The sequence below is a fragment of the Dipteris shenzhenensis genome, chromosome 9 (assembly GCF_047967505.1).
Source record: "Dipteris shenzhenensis isolate YYH24624 ecotype China chromosome 9, Dip_SZ_1.0, whole genome shotgun sequence".
Taxonomy (NCBI): domain Eukaryota; kingdom Viridiplantae; phylum Streptophyta; class Polypodiopsida; order Gleicheniales; family Dipteridaceae; genus Dipteris; species Dipteris shenzhenensis.
This window is the reverse complement of record NC_141604.1, coordinates 59,243,915-59,259,102: the sequence shown is the minus strand read 5'-3', so window position 1 is coordinate 59,259,102 and position 15,188 is coordinate 59,243,915. Positions and strand designations below refer to the sequence as shown.

Below are 15,188 nucleotides of genomic sequence, written 5' to 3'. Positions count from 1 at the left end.
CCACCTTGGAACCCACCCCGTCGACCGCGTTGATAAGGGGATCCATATCCACCCCCTCACATAGGTGGCTAATACTATGCATAGTAGGACGGAGGATAGAAGTATGGAGACCCAATTTGATTGGGAGCAAGAGCTTGGAGCAAAGGAGGATTAGGGAGAAGCAGAGGTGGAATGGTAGGAGAGGTGGTTCAGGTGCCTTCACAGCGGCTGAAACTAAGGGTACTGGCCCCGAAGTGATTGATGCAGCTCTGTTGACTGTAGCCACTAAAGGTTCCCAGTTGGATACTTCGTTAGAAGCTTTCTCAACCCCTTAAGATATCTACACTCGGAGGCATCGTGTCCATGAATTTCACAAAATATGCAAAAGGAGGTTGGAGTGGGTACCTTATGCTTCAATGGACATTCCCAGTAACCATGGCCAAAACCCTTGCAGTCGGTGCACCAAAGGCCACTTCTTATCTGAGCTTCAAAGAGTGACTGTCCATCCCCCCTTGTTCTGTCTTTCAGACCTTCTTTGATTTCTTCTAACTCCTTCTTGAGTTGCTGCCAAGCTTGGGAGCCCTCTTCTCTTGGAAGTTGGGCAGTCTAAGTACGTGTTAAGGCGAAACTTAACTGGGACCGTTCCATCTTCACCGCTTTCCTCAGGAATTCTTATAGTGAGGCATGCTCATGGAGTTTGTCAACCAGTCTTATAGCGATGGTGGAAGGTTACAGTAACCCAAGTGCTCTCAAGCAAAATCTAGGCAAAAGCCCCTTGATTTGACACCTGTACCAAGTGAAAAACACCTCAAAACTGAGGTAGCATACAAAAAAAAATAGCGCTCTCCTGGCACTTTCACCTGACAATGCAATGCAGAAACAGCCCTGTGTACACGATAACAACACAGATCCCAACGTACAGACACTGAAGAGAAAATCTTTTGAGCACTGTCAACGATGGACAGTTAGGGACCGAGTAAACTCGATGCGCCCTGGCCAAGCATGGCTCAACTGAGATTTTCCAAGGTGTCGTACACAAAATGTGACCTGCAAGAAATGTCACTGAATACACTGCGGAAACAAGACCAATGTGGGCTCCCTGGCTGCACATTGCCTCAAGGCATACACTGCATAGACTTCCAGGCAAAAGCCCTTTGAAAATGTCACCCAAAAGCTGAGATTTGCACTCAGCAAAAGCATAAAAGTCCTCTGCAAAATCAAGGCATTACCTTCCCGAAACCAGATAACTGTGCAATCAACCATACACTGTGGTACTGTTCACCTCAAGCACGAGGGACACGAAGGTACTTGCTGTACTTTCAAAACACAGTTTTGAGAACTGAAAATGATCCTGAATGAAGAGCAGAGTGCTCTCTCTCCTTTTCTTTTTTCCCCAAAGCAAAAACTGATGTACCTGCTGTACTTTTGTACCTTTGTACTGGCAGCACTGTACCTGCTGTACCTGTGTACTTGTGCAGGGTACGAAAAAGAAAAAAAAAATTTGGAAAAAAAAAAAACCTTCCTTGACGCAGATCCCTGACGAAGAAGTTCCTGACGCTGCTCCCAATTGAAAAAGCACCTCCCTGTTGCAGTTCGTACGACGGTCCGTACGGTACGGTCGACAGTACAGTGTCCGTACGGCTGCACGGACGGCCGTACGTCCGTACACAACTGTACGGCGCGAATCGACTCGATGCCCAGCTACTGCCCGCGCGCGCTGCCTGCGCTGCCCCTCGTCGCCCCGCGTTGCTGTCCCGCGCTGCAGCCCTAGCTGCTTGCGCTATGCCAAGGGCACAAGTCCCGAGGGGGGTAGAGGATATGGTAGGCAAGGGTAGAGGGGGAAGAGAGGCTGGCTCTGATACCAGTTGAAGGGGAAGGAAAGAGGGAGAAGAACAACGGGGGGAGAGAGAGAGAGAGAGGAGTGACACTCAAGATGCGGGTGTGAAGTGATGAGCCACACCACAAACTCTTAAGTTTTATTAGGATTAGGTTTTTACCCTATGACTGTCTTAAGACAGTCATAGGTGTCATATCTTTAATAAAGGGGTGGCAATGTGCCTTTACCCCAACAAGCACAGCCATGAGGCAGCAAATATTGCTGGTTGTGGGCCTTTGTTGTCACATGCAGCTTTATCTGTGGTTGATTCTAGTCGAATTGGTACTTCAATAGTAGTCGTTCTAAGCACATCACCTCCTATAAAGAAGCTATTTCAGTCCTTGGATGATGCACCTAAGGGGCACATAGTTACATGTGCCAATAATGTATCATATCCCATAAGAGGGATCGGTCAAGTAGAAGTCACTTCAGTCTGAAGTGATGCAATCACTTTTTTGTAAGTTATGTATGTTCCAAGAATAAAGTTTAATCTAATTCCTATTTAAGCCATAGCAAAAAAGGGCTATAGAGTCATTTTTTATGGTTATTATTGTGCCGTGTATAGCTTCCGGCATGATAACAGCATTGTACTTACTGGAACGGTCAACAGAGGGCTGCATGATCTTGACTCCTATGACAACAGGGCTGTTATTGTTGAGTCTCTCATGCCATAGGCGTGTATCAGAAATAAATTATTCAGCATCTAATGGCCTTGGAAATGTTATGTAGATTTTGGTATTTCCATTTTTTGTTTATGCCACTTAAACTTCACAATGAGAAGTCCCCTTTTCCATATGTTTGTTTGCATTGGTCCATAGGGTTCTTGAGTGTATCTAATCTTCATAAAAATTCAATGATTTTTTCCATCCAAGCCTACTTTCACTATAACTCTGTAAAACTCAAATTTCCTTCTTCCTCAAAGGAGACACATCTCTTCAGCTTTGTATTGACTACGGCATCAATATCATTGATGTTTATTTTTTGTACATCCTCTGGTATTACAAGGTTTGTAGTTGTATTCCATGTTATGCCTATGCCCTTCACTGTGCCCATTCCTTACATCAATCGTTTCTTCTCCTCCGCAATATCTATGTGCAGATCAAAAAATTATGGTGGGTTTCTAAACCACATTTAAGGTTTAGTCTCATGACAATACTTCAAACCATTACAAAAACCAACGTAGGAAATTGACTTAGCTTTGAAGGTGCATAGTACTGTGGCAACTAAAGCAATGAAGACATTGAGACAACTTACAAGAAGAGGGTTGATTTCCATCCATTCTTCTTTTGGAAGCCAAGTGTTATGCTCTAGTCGAGATAGCATGACCTCGGATAGATCGGTGGGCATTTTCTCTTAGATGACCAACTTTTGTAATAATTAATGTGCGCAATTAAATGGTCAAGAGAAGTAACTGCCAAGGTCCTAGGTGAGGGCGTAATGGCATTGACTAGATAGTTCTAATAGGGCTAGGGCCTAGGTGCATCTAATGTGTAAATTGCCAAGGGGCAATTGTTTTAAAAGGGAACTCCAAGAGAGGGGTGAAAAAAGGATGCATCTAAGTAAGGGCCTAAAATGTGACATGTGGCTAAGAACTATCTAGGGAGATTGGGGTCTCAAGGATAAGGATGAGAAAAGAATAACGAAAAATTGACGTAATGAGACGACTCCTACCTTGAGAGTTTGGCTGGGTGGATATACGAGTTGCCAACGCCCGTGACTACATGAATCTACGTAATAAGTTTTAGGGAATTAGTAACACTACGCGCGTGACTACATGAATCTACGTAATAAGTTTTAGGGGATCTGTAACACTTGGTATCAGAGCACAAGGCAAAGGAAGAGGTTCGTGAGCTTTGACGGAAGCTACGGACGAACAACAGTGACGGATTGTTGAGCGTGACGTCCAACGGAGACACAGGCTGTTAGGTGACTGGTCACGATAAGGGAGCGCAGACACGCGGTGCATGATTGAGCGACGAGTATAATCTGCGACGAATTAGGATAATTGGGTAGCGGGACCTTCTGTAATCGGAACCTGTTTCAGAGAAGGTACGACTTTCGTCGACGACAAACGCCTCGTGACCTTCAGGGAGTTCATCGATGGTCGCAGGAGCCTCCGTTTTGCCTGTCAACCTGGTGATTGTTTTGTCGCAAAACCAGACACACAAAAGTGGTGCAAAACCAGACGCTGTGGCTGTGGGGAATTAAAGGTCGCTTGCGAAGGGTGGTTCAAAGCATGGTGGTGAGCCTGCAAGACTGTCTATCGTGGGATTTGCATCAAAGAGCCAAGTGAGCCGTACCTGTGAATAGCTGGAGCAGTCGGGATCGTCGAAAAGATCAGGGGGGCTTTTCTTTCCGTGCAGTTTTTTTTTTCTGTTTCCTATGGTCCTGTGAATTCTGCACTGTAGAAAAAAAAAAGACACAACAAAGGGGAAAAAAAAAAAAAAAAAAAAAAACCTCCCTTTCAACAAATGGAAGCTGAACCACCCTTGATATTTGCACGGAGGATCGGGTCCTAATGAGCCGTGTGTGTCGTGTCTCATCTCCACATTTGCTTTTTTCCTTTAAAAATTTGATAAAATGCCAAGATTCAAGTTCAATTTCGAGTTAGTAGCTACATGCTGGAAGACGACCGCAACCTAGTTAAAGTTAATTTATGATCACAGCTTTGCGATCTAGCGGAGCGTGGTAGACGGGTGAGGTTACTCATAGATAGAGAAAGGCCTTAGAAACTCTTGAGGTCTTTGAAATAATCCCCCATAATCCGCTAACTCCCGCCAACGGTTCTTCATTCAACGAGAAGTAGAGAGCATGGACGACGGAGAGCAAGGTGCTGAAATAGATCGAATGTTTGTTATTCGAGCCAAGTCGAAAGATGCGTCAACAAAGTTTCCCGGCTGTTTGGCTGCGAATCCAGAAAGAGCTCAATGATGTGCAGCTTCCTGTTTTAAATTCACGTTTGCGCTTGTGCCAGTTCTGTAACAGTCCTCGTTATTGATAAATAGAAGATAGATACGTGGAGAATATTGCTTATTCCCTTTTTAGCACGTTTTGCGCTTGTGCCAAGTCTGGAACAATCCTCGTTATTGATAGATAGATACGTAAGTACATTGGAGAATAGTCCGCAAGCAACTTACGACTAACATCTATCGACGACCTGATCCTCTGCTATACTTATTTTGTTCTTTGTTAGAGCTGTGTGCTTTTCTTATAAGGGCATCCTCTGCTATACTGGGTTATTTTGTTCTTTGTTAGAGTTGCGTGTTTTCTTATTAGGATGTTTGCTGATGCACACAGAACAGACGTGACATGCGAAAATTAGTTGGGATGCTACATACGGATTGCATTCGTATGGTTTGTTCATTGCGAAATGATTGTACATTGCTTGCTGCTTGCTCTGGCAGGATGCCAAAGGAGGACTAGGAAGAAAGCAGTGAGCGATTTTTCTCTTTATGCCTACGATTCCACGCAGATCGTACATAAACAAGTGGTCATTCCAAGACAAAAACAACCCGAATCGATTAGGAAGAAACGAAAATGTAGCGTGCCTGAAAGCTCAATAGCTTTCCTGAGGTATTTCATGATTTTCTTTCGAACGTGTTCTCATTTGACTTTTTTCAAATTATGGAGCTACAAGAACTCGCCTATTTTTCTACACGAGTCCTGAACAATGAATTGTTTTTCTTCACCCTTTGGCAGTCTTAAATTCCATTATGATTCTATTTTGAAAAAATGCATGATTGAAAGGGTGAGGCAGGCTCTAGCTCTAGTGTCAAGCGAGTTCCAACAAGTCCGACAAAACCATGCTTCGAAGTAATCAGCGTCATGTCTTCCGCGTCAACCAGTAAGTGCGACTTGTCTCGCAACATTCTCCCTCATGGCTGGAAGGCATTATCACCATATACTTTGTATTTCTGACCAAACCATCCCTCTTATATATGGAAGGCATTATCACCATGAACTTCAATAAATACTAAATATTTCTGCTCAAACCGTCCCTCTTTTTCTTGAAAAAAAACCCATCCCTCTTTGTCACAGGTTTTCTTTTAAATTGTCTTTAGCCGCCCTGATATCGATTTTCTAAGGTTACTCACCTTGCATCCTTTGACGACATATTTTTAGGGACTATTAATGATGAAAATAATAATATTGAAATTCAACAAAGTACTATGTCTGATCATTTAATGCGTGAATATGACATTCATGGATATGCACAATTGTGTACTTGGTTTATATATCTAGAGTATGTGTTCTTCTATGTATTGAACGTATTCCACAAAAAGTATGTATTGAAAGTCAATACAACCCCTAAAGTAAGGTTACTTAAGAAAGAAAAATGGTGTCAAGCCACTTGCATAAAATATGCGAAGATCTATCAGCATGGCAACAGTTTGAGGTTACTGCCTACATGGGTGCCGTACCCCTTGGTTATTTCATACGGCTCACAACATACATGGTAATATCTTATACTTGACTTCCTATAATTACTACAGTCTGCTACTTTTTCTATTGTGTTCCTGCTCTTGTGTTAGGGGCGCATCATTTGGAGTTGGCTCTATAAGTGAGTAGCTATTTGCAATCTCTAAATTCTCACCAGAGCGAATCAACTAAGAGTGAGCCTCTATGTTTTTGTCAGCACTGCCTCGTTAGAGAATACTTCTTTAGTAGAGACTTCGATGCTGATTTTGATTAACTTTTTAATTTTGAGTTACACTTAACTAAGTGGCCTTTCACAAAACTTGCTCTTATGTCACCTATCCTTTCCTATTGAGTATCATTTGCTTTGGGGTGCTGAGACCTTAGCTATATAGTGAAAAATTCCTATCATCTCCGAATTTCAAATGATGTTTTTTTCTATCCATTTTGGGCAATCCTCTAACCATACTGTGGCCTCTTATGTATTTTGCTCCATTTTAATGCTTTTGCAAGCACCTAAGGAAGGCTTTTCAGTTGAGTTTGTCTTCATAAGAAAGACAAATTCTTTTGTAGTGCTTTTGAAGACTTAGTAGCAAAGTAATATAGAGAATTTTGTCGGTTTAGTGATGCCAGGGCGCTGGCAAGAAGTCTTAGAGACTATACGAAAGATGAGAGCCTCTAGGAATGCACCTGTTGATGTTATGGGTTGTGAGAAAGCGGGCAGTTTTCTTCCACCTAAGGTTTGTCATATCCAACCTTTTTGCTTGATTTTGTGAAACTATTTTATTTGGAAACTTTAGGACTATTAACTTGTGATCACACCCCTAAGTTTTGCGCTTGTTTGGGGATTGAGACTGCTTCCTTATCATTTGGTGGCTCCCATGGATTTGGCAGGAGCGTAGGTTTGCTGTCCTGGTATCAGCTTTGCTTTCAAGCCAAACAAAAGATGAGGTCACACACGGTTGGTTTTGGCTTCTTGCAGCTTAAGACAGGGGAGTTTTTATACATGCAAAAAGCAAGTTAGTATATGGCAAATGAGCTTGAATGCTATTCTAGATTGGATTGACATGCACATGTATATGGGAGACGAGAAGAAGGATGGTGCATTTTAAAGAATTTCGCTTAGTGAAGTGTTCTTTGAGATGCTTTTGAGAGCAGCCATTTTTTTGATAGGGGACGACTGTATTCACCTCCTTATCTAATTGAAGGTTTTGTGATTTCATATGGCTGATTCGGTAGCGGTTGACACGGTATACCAAGTATTAGATTTCTTAATCTGTAAATGTTTAATTTAGATTTCTTGGATATTCTAGTCAAATGTGGATATACATACATACATATGGACACATGCACATGCACATGCACATGCACACACAGGCACAGGCACATGCACATGCACATGCGCAAGCACAGGCACAGGCACATGCACATACTTTTTTTTTTTTTCGTGAAACCAGTAACTATATTATTAACATGAGATCAATGTACATGACATTAGACTCCAAAAGAGAGCCTAATGGAAGAACTCAAACAGTCAGAAAACACTTCAAGGCTAGTAGCATCCAAGTCCCTCGCAGCATAACTATCATATAAAGATTGCTTGAGGGACATTCTGAAGAAAGCATATGCCTGAGGAAACTGTTGTCCCATCCTAGAATGCAATCTCCGTGTTCAAATGGTCCATAGTACCCAAAAACGAGTCCCGTGAAAGAAAAGGAGGAATGGAGACATCTGAGATGAGAAGCATCTAAACATCCAGAAGAGTTTCCCGAATCTGATAGAGGGAAAACCGAAGCCGCAGCAAATGAGAGACATGAGTGATCAATATCCGAGAGTGCAGGCAAGACCATAACAAATGGGGAACTGTCTCACGGTGATGAGAGCAATGGGGGCAAGAAGGGGAAGCAATGCGACGTGCAGCCAATTTCACCCCAATGGAAAAAGCTCCCATACATCTCCAAAAGAAAAGCCTCTGTTTCAATGGCAATTTGGCTTTCCAAAATTTCTTGAGTCGTGATTGCCACCAAGATAAAGGCCTATCCAAATTCCAAAGAGTGTTGGCATGCTTATCAATCCATGGCGGTGGAAGAAGAAATTTGTAGACCATCGAGGAGGCCAGATTATGCATTGAAAGCGAACAGGTAGCAGGAGATAAGGAAGTCAGATTCCAGTCCAGTAATCTGTCCTGTACAAACAGTGGAGGAATAGGAACAAATGGCTGCAACATAGTTGTAAGTATTCTCCAAATGGGCCTATGATGCAGACCCAAGGGGAATGTCCTGCAAGCTTGTGGAAATGAAAGCACATAACCTTGTTGATCCACAACATCTCCGACAAATCTTATGCCCAATTTCATAAGATTATATGCTTTAATAGGTGCCTGTAAAGCGAGAGGCGATTCAAACACCTTGCTCCAATGGATGCTTTCCAAGCGAAAAGAATTATTATGATGGGAAGAAGCACCTATCCATTTAGCATAAGAGAGAATTCTCTTCCAATCATGAATAAAAGCAGTAGAAACAGGACAACCAGGAATTTTCCCCTGAAATGTGGTCATGACTGCTTCCCAGTGATCTGTAATCCAATGCCCATATGCATGGGACGTCATGTTTCCACACATAGCTGCTAACATAATAGCCCATGGCTGTTTTTGCTGAAAAAAATCAGCAATCATAGTGCTCTTTCTTGCCAACATATGAAACTGAAGATTGAGAATATTCAGTCCCCCATGAGTCTTAGGAGAACAAACAGACTGCATGGGAAGTAGTCGCAAAGCCTTTTTGTGAGATTTGCTTTTCCAAAATATCTCCATAGCCTGGGACATATAGGAAGCCAAATGCTTAAAAGACCAGGGAAGAAGAGGCAGATAAAATTGCACTTATGCCATAATGATAGACTGTACTATCCGAAGTCGAACATGTAGAGGCCAAGTGGACAAATGCCAGTATTCCAGCTTCTTGTTGATCTTTTGAAGCACCCATTTGAGCTGTTGTTGAGGGGTAATATTCCAGCCAATGGGATACCCTAAATGCCTCACAATAGTATGGGAAGAGAGGATGCGGCCTGGCCAGAGAAGTGCATGCCAATCAGCTTCTTTCAATGCTAGAAGATTCGATTTCTGAAAGTTAATATGCAGTCCAGCAGCTATGCCAAAATCATTCAGAGTATGCATCAAATGAGAGAGGCCACTTTGAGAATTCCTGGGCATGAAATATGAATCATCAGCATATGCCTGTGCAAGAAACGGGTGTGCCCCTGGAATTTGCAAGCCATGAAGCTGCCCTGTAGCTGCCAGATGGTCCATATGCAACAATAACGGATGAGTAGCAATGGCATACAATAGCGAACTAAGAGGGCAACCCTGTCTCACTGAGCGGGTCATAGTCCATGTTCTTGACAACCCACCACCAAGCAAACATTGCGCAGTGGCATGAGAATAGAACCAGTATATAATATGGACCAGCCGAGGGCCAAATCCCAATTTATGCATGGTCTGAGAAATAAAATCCCAATGGACAGTATCAAATGCTTTGGCAATGTCCACTTGCAGAATGAGAACATCTTGTTTAGAATATTTGGCATACTAAATCGCAAGCAAAGCATTGGAGATATTGTCAGTAATCTGTCTTCTGGGAACAAACCCATACTGCCTGGGATGAAGTCCTGCTTGCAAGATAAATCGAACCCTGAGGTCAATCATTTTGGCAATGAGTTTGTAAATGACTGGCATAAGAGATATGGGCCGCCAATCAGCCATTGTCTCACACAACCTTTTTTTGGGGATCAATTTGACAAGGCCATGTTTCCAAGAAGGAGGAAGAGATTGTTCTGCCCAAGCATGATTGATCATAAGAAGCAGAGTGTTCTTGAGATCACCCCAAAATACACGGAAAAATTCAACAGTCAATCCATCCCAACCAGGAGAGCTGCCTTTACGTAAATGACTCAAAGCATCATCCAGTTCATTAAGCATAAAGGGCTGCTCCAGTGCACGAGCCTGTTCCGGGGACAATATAGGCTGAACATGCATCATAAATTGAGACCTAGACAATATAGGCTGAACATGCATCATAAATTGAGACCTAGCTGCATTCACTTGCATTGAATGATCAGGCTGAGGAGAAAAGAGATGCTGGAAATGACTAGAGCATTGCGATTCCAATTCTGATTTGGAGGTGGTCCAGGTGCCATCATCTTGCCTGATCCTGCAAATGTCCTCCTTTCGCCTATCCGCATGCAGGCTTTTAAAGAAGGCTTTGGAGGAGCAGCCCTTATCCAAAAGGGGTTTCATGCGAGCTCGGATTTGCCACTTCTTTAATTTGCGAAGATCATTTTGATGGATGATGTGAACCGCATAAGCACAAGAATCCTGTTCAGAGGAGGTGAACTGCTTATAAGAGCTGATTACATCCATTTGTTGCTTGTGAGATTGAGCCCATTTCAGCTTAAGCCTGAGGTTTCCCATGTAACTCCGTCCATAATCTTGAATAACAGCCTGCAAACGATGGGCAAGACTGATACAAGCGAAATCCATGTCCTCCTGAGCATGTAAGAGGAGGGGGCGGACAACCACTCTCACCATGTTCTGAAATTGTTGATGAAGCAAATAAGCACTATTAACATGGAGTAGGCGACGACAAAAAAAGGCATATCATCTGTCAAACGTGCTATAGATAATGTCAAGCATATTGGAAAGTGATCAGATAGCAAGAGGGAATGATCAACCCATAGTGCACATGTGAAACTAGCATACTGCTGAGCATGCAACAAATACCATCTGTCAAGTCGAGCCCAGTAGTGAGTAAAGGCATTGTGACGGTATGTGCAACCCATATCTCTATCCCTTGTTGAGAGCCATAAATCTTCTGCATGCAAGAAAGAAAGCATATCTTCCCAATGTCGAAGCTCAGTGGGGATCATGTGAGAACGATGAGTGGTGTTGTCTTGGATGGCAGGCGAGTTATTAAAGTCTCCACACAAAAAGGCATTAGACAGCCATGGATATTGTTTGAGGGAGGCCCACATTCGAGCTCTTGTCGCAGAAGTTTGAGAGGCATAGACAGATGCTATTTCATAAAGATCAGCATGACACATGCATCTGATCACCATCCATCGACCCTGGGGGTCATTGTAAGGAACCGTGGGTTGCATATCATGTTTTGCTAGCATGCATACCCCCGAAAAGTGCATTGTACCAGCATAAAAGATGTCATAACCACCAAAGTGGCCTTGCTGGCCAGCCAAGAAGTGTTGGTTGTGTTCCTGTAAAGAAATTACATCGGGGTGCATTCTATGTACATAGTGCCAAAAAAGTCTCCACTTATTGACATTGCAAAGACCTTGAACATTGTATGTAATGCAAGTAATTGAAGTAGACATAGAAGGTATGTACAGCCGAACCAAAAAGCATAGTGAAGGTGTAAGTTGTCAGGCCTCAGCCATGACATCGACGTCCACCTGGCCTCCTAGATCAGTAGCTCTATAATCCTCATCATTGTCATATACAGGGATGCCCCTCTTGAGCACATCAACCCACAGTTGAGAAGTGAGTATGAAGAGGTGTGTACCCCTTGTGAAGGGTGTGTCCCTTTATGAGAGGGTACATTACAATAGGAATGTCTCTTCAATAGAGTTTCTCTTGTGAAGGGTTGTGCCTCATAGGAAGTGTCCCATCGAAAGGGCATACCCTTCCCTGTAAGAAATCCTAGATTTACTATATTTAGAAATGTGCTAAGGAACAGAAAGGAGACTGAAATAGCAAAGAAAAAGGAATAATTGTATTGCTTGAATGTCTGTAGTGTAGATGTAGTGTCATCCATACAATTGGGCCTCTCTTATATAGAGCGTGAAGAGTCACACATGAAAAGGTGTGTACTCCAAAGGGTATGTGCATGAAGAGGTGTGTACCCCTTGTGAAGGGTGTGTCCCTTGATGAGAGGGTACATTACAATAGGAATGTCTCTTCAATAGAGTGTCTCTTGTGAAGAGTTGTGCCTCATAGGAAGTGTCCCGTCGAAAGGGCATACCCTTCCACAAGTGTCCATTCATCAAACCATCCATCAGTCTAGAAATAGAGAAAGGAATACATCACAGATCGTGACATCCCCTCCCACTCAAAATAAGACCCTGGTGGAGATGTAGAAAATATCACTGTAAATTCTGAAAATACTGCTGTAAAATGTCAGGGTACTGCTGTAAGTCTTCATCAGATTGACAAGTAGCGTCGGAGTCGTCCAGATCTCGCCAAAGAACAAGGAATTTTGTGATAAGTTGATGTCGAGTCTGTCGCTGTTGATGGTCCAGAATACGCTCAAGAATAAGGAGAACATAATCGTCTTCAACTTCTGGGACATAATCACCTGCAGGAGGAACTGCTTCATCGCCTGGAATGTACGTCTTTAGCCAAGAAATATGAAATGTTGGATGGATTTTACCCCATGATGGTGGTAATTCCAACTTGTAACTTAAAGGTGAATTTTTCTTGACGATCCGAAAAGGTCCATAGTATCTTGGTCGCAACTTAGGAAACACAGACTTAACCGTCTTATAGCGATGTGGGGCTACAAATAATAGCACCATGTCACCAGTGTCAAATTCCAGGTGACATCTATGTTTGTTGGCAGATTGTTGATACCGCTCTTGCGCTTTTCGCATATGATCCCTGACTTGGAGGAGAATGTCGTGCATTTCTTGAACCAGTTGATCAGCTAGGGCCACTCGATGTTGAAGTACAAAATTCGTTGGTACAATCGGAGTGTGTCCATAAGCTGCTTGGAATGGAGTCATGCTGATGGCACTATGGAAAGAGTTATTATAAGCAAACTCAAGGAGTGGTAGATACTCTTCTCAAGCTGCTAGGCGTGACTGAATATAATGTCGAAGCATTTCTTCCAGAACTTGGTTGACTCTTTCAGTCTGGCCATCTGATTCTGGGTGGTAGGCTGAACTGAAGAGTAGAGTTGTACCCAAAGATTCGAACAGTGAAATCCAAAAGTGACCGGTAAACTTAGGATCTCTGTTGGATATGATATTCTTGGGCAATCCATGGTGTTGGAAGATGTGTTGTATGAAGAGTTTGGCTATGTCCGGAGCCTGTGCACTGCTTTTGCAAGCAACAAAGTGTGCCATTTCGGACAATCGATCAACAATTACCATAATCTGAGTGTTACCTCGGGAGGATCGTGGTAGTGTTGTAATGAAATCCGTGGAAATACTTTCCCACCTTTCAGTTGGAACTGGAAGAGTCGTCGGCTTGCTTTCATTTGTTGACAAGATAAGCAAGATGTAACCATTTTGATGACGTCGCTTTTCATCTGAGGCCAGTAGTATGTTGCACTGAGTAACCGATAAGTCTTATTGATGCCTGGATGGGCAGCATAAGGAACTACATGATGCTCTTTTAACAAAAGACGTCGTACATCCTTGTCATGTGGTACACAGACGCGATCTTGATAATACAGAAGGTCGTCCGTATAAGTATAGGATGAGAAAATCTTCTGTTTGGAAGTCAAAGGTTGATCTTTTGAAAGAACCTGTATTGTTGTGCCGAAGTCTTTATCATTGAAATACTTCCCTTTGAATGAATTCGGGACATCCACAGATAATGTAGAGATTACAATAGCTGATGCTAGAGGTAACCTGCTGAGAGCATTGGCAACTACATTGCGTAGTCCTGGAATGTACTCAATGGTCATGTGAAAGTTGTCAGAAACTCAACCTAGCGTGCTTGTCAAGCGTTCATGACTGGCTGAGTAAAGATATACTTGAAAGAGTGATGGTCTGTCTTGACCACAGAGTCGGCTCCCATGAGGTAATGTTTCCAAGAGCGATAAGCATGTACAACGGCAAGAAACTCCTTATCATAAACCGGGTATCGGGTTTGGATATCAGAATGTTTATGGCTGTCAAAAGCAATAACTCTGCCTTCTTGCATCAAGATTGCTCCTGTAGCGATGTCGGAAGCGTCGGTCATGACTTTAAATGGAAGGTTTGGGTCAGCAATAGCCATAACTGGTGTGGTAGTGAGTGCTTGCTTGAGTTGTTGGAAAGTATACTCTGTTTCGAGAAGCCACTGAAAAACTGTTGTGCTTTTCAATAATTCGAACATAGGAGTTGCGATTTCGGAAAACTGATAGACCTTTGTATGGTAGAAGTTTGCCAATCCGAGAAAAGAGCGGACATCATGAACATTCTTAGGAGTAGGCCAGTTTCGGATTACCTTGACCTTCTTGGGATCCATAGAGATGCCTTGAGCGGAAATAACATGTCCCAAATATTCGAGTTGGGTCTTGAAGAACTCACTCTTCTGAATGTTGATGTAGAGAGAATTTGCGCGGAGAACTTCAAAAACTTGGTGAAGATGTTGGTTGTGCTCATGTCGGGATCTACTGAAAACGAGGATGTCATGGAGGTAAATGATGACGAACTTATCGAGGAAAGGCCTGAAGATGTCGTTCATGAGTGTCATGAATGTGGCCGGGGCATTGTTTAACCCAAAAGGCATGACAAAACATTCATAGTGTCCATACTTTGTTCGAAAAGCTGTCTTGTACTCATCGCCTTCTCGTATGCGAATTTGATGATAACCTGAACGAAGATCAATCTTTGAGAATTGTGTTGCATGTAGAAGTTGATCGAAGAGATCATCGATGCGAGGCAATGGATACTTGTTTTTGATAGTGAGCTTGTTGAGGGCTCGGTAGTCGATGCAGAGGCGCATTGACTTATTCTTTTTTTCCACAAGTAGTACAGGAGATCTGAAAGGGCTGTGACTGGGCCGAATGTGACCTTTGTCGAGTAGTTCGGTGACCTGTCTTTGGTTTTCTTCATTTTGAGTGTAAGAAACCCGATAAGGAGGTTTCGACGGTGGATTACTGTCGGGAATAAGTTCGATTGGGTGATCCACTGGTCGTCGAGG

At 42.9% G+C, this 15,188-nt stretch overlaps 1 protein-coding gene across 1 annotated transcript in view; it reads left to right on the top strand.

Moving 5' to 3' along the window:
- The first annotated feature begins 4,987 nt into the window (after positions 1 to 4,987).
- LOC147898916 (endonuclease III homolog 1, chloroplastic-like) overlaps positions 4,988 to 15,188 on the top strand; it is a 67,222-nt gene continuing 57,021 nt past the window's right edge. Inside the window, exons 1-4 of the mRNA XM_087379248.1 lie at positions 4,988 to 5,428; positions 5,603 to 5,699; positions 6,905 to 7,011; positions 7,166 to 7,232. Coding sequence (XP_087235374.1) covers positions 5,681 to 5,699; positions 6,905 to 7,011; positions 7,166 to 7,232 — 193 coding nt within the window. The 5' untranslated portion in view covers positions 4,988 to 5,428; positions 5,603 to 5,680. The remainder of the gene's footprint in view (positions 5,429 to 5,602; positions 5,700 to 6,904; positions 7,012 to 7,165; positions 7,233 to 15,188) is intronic.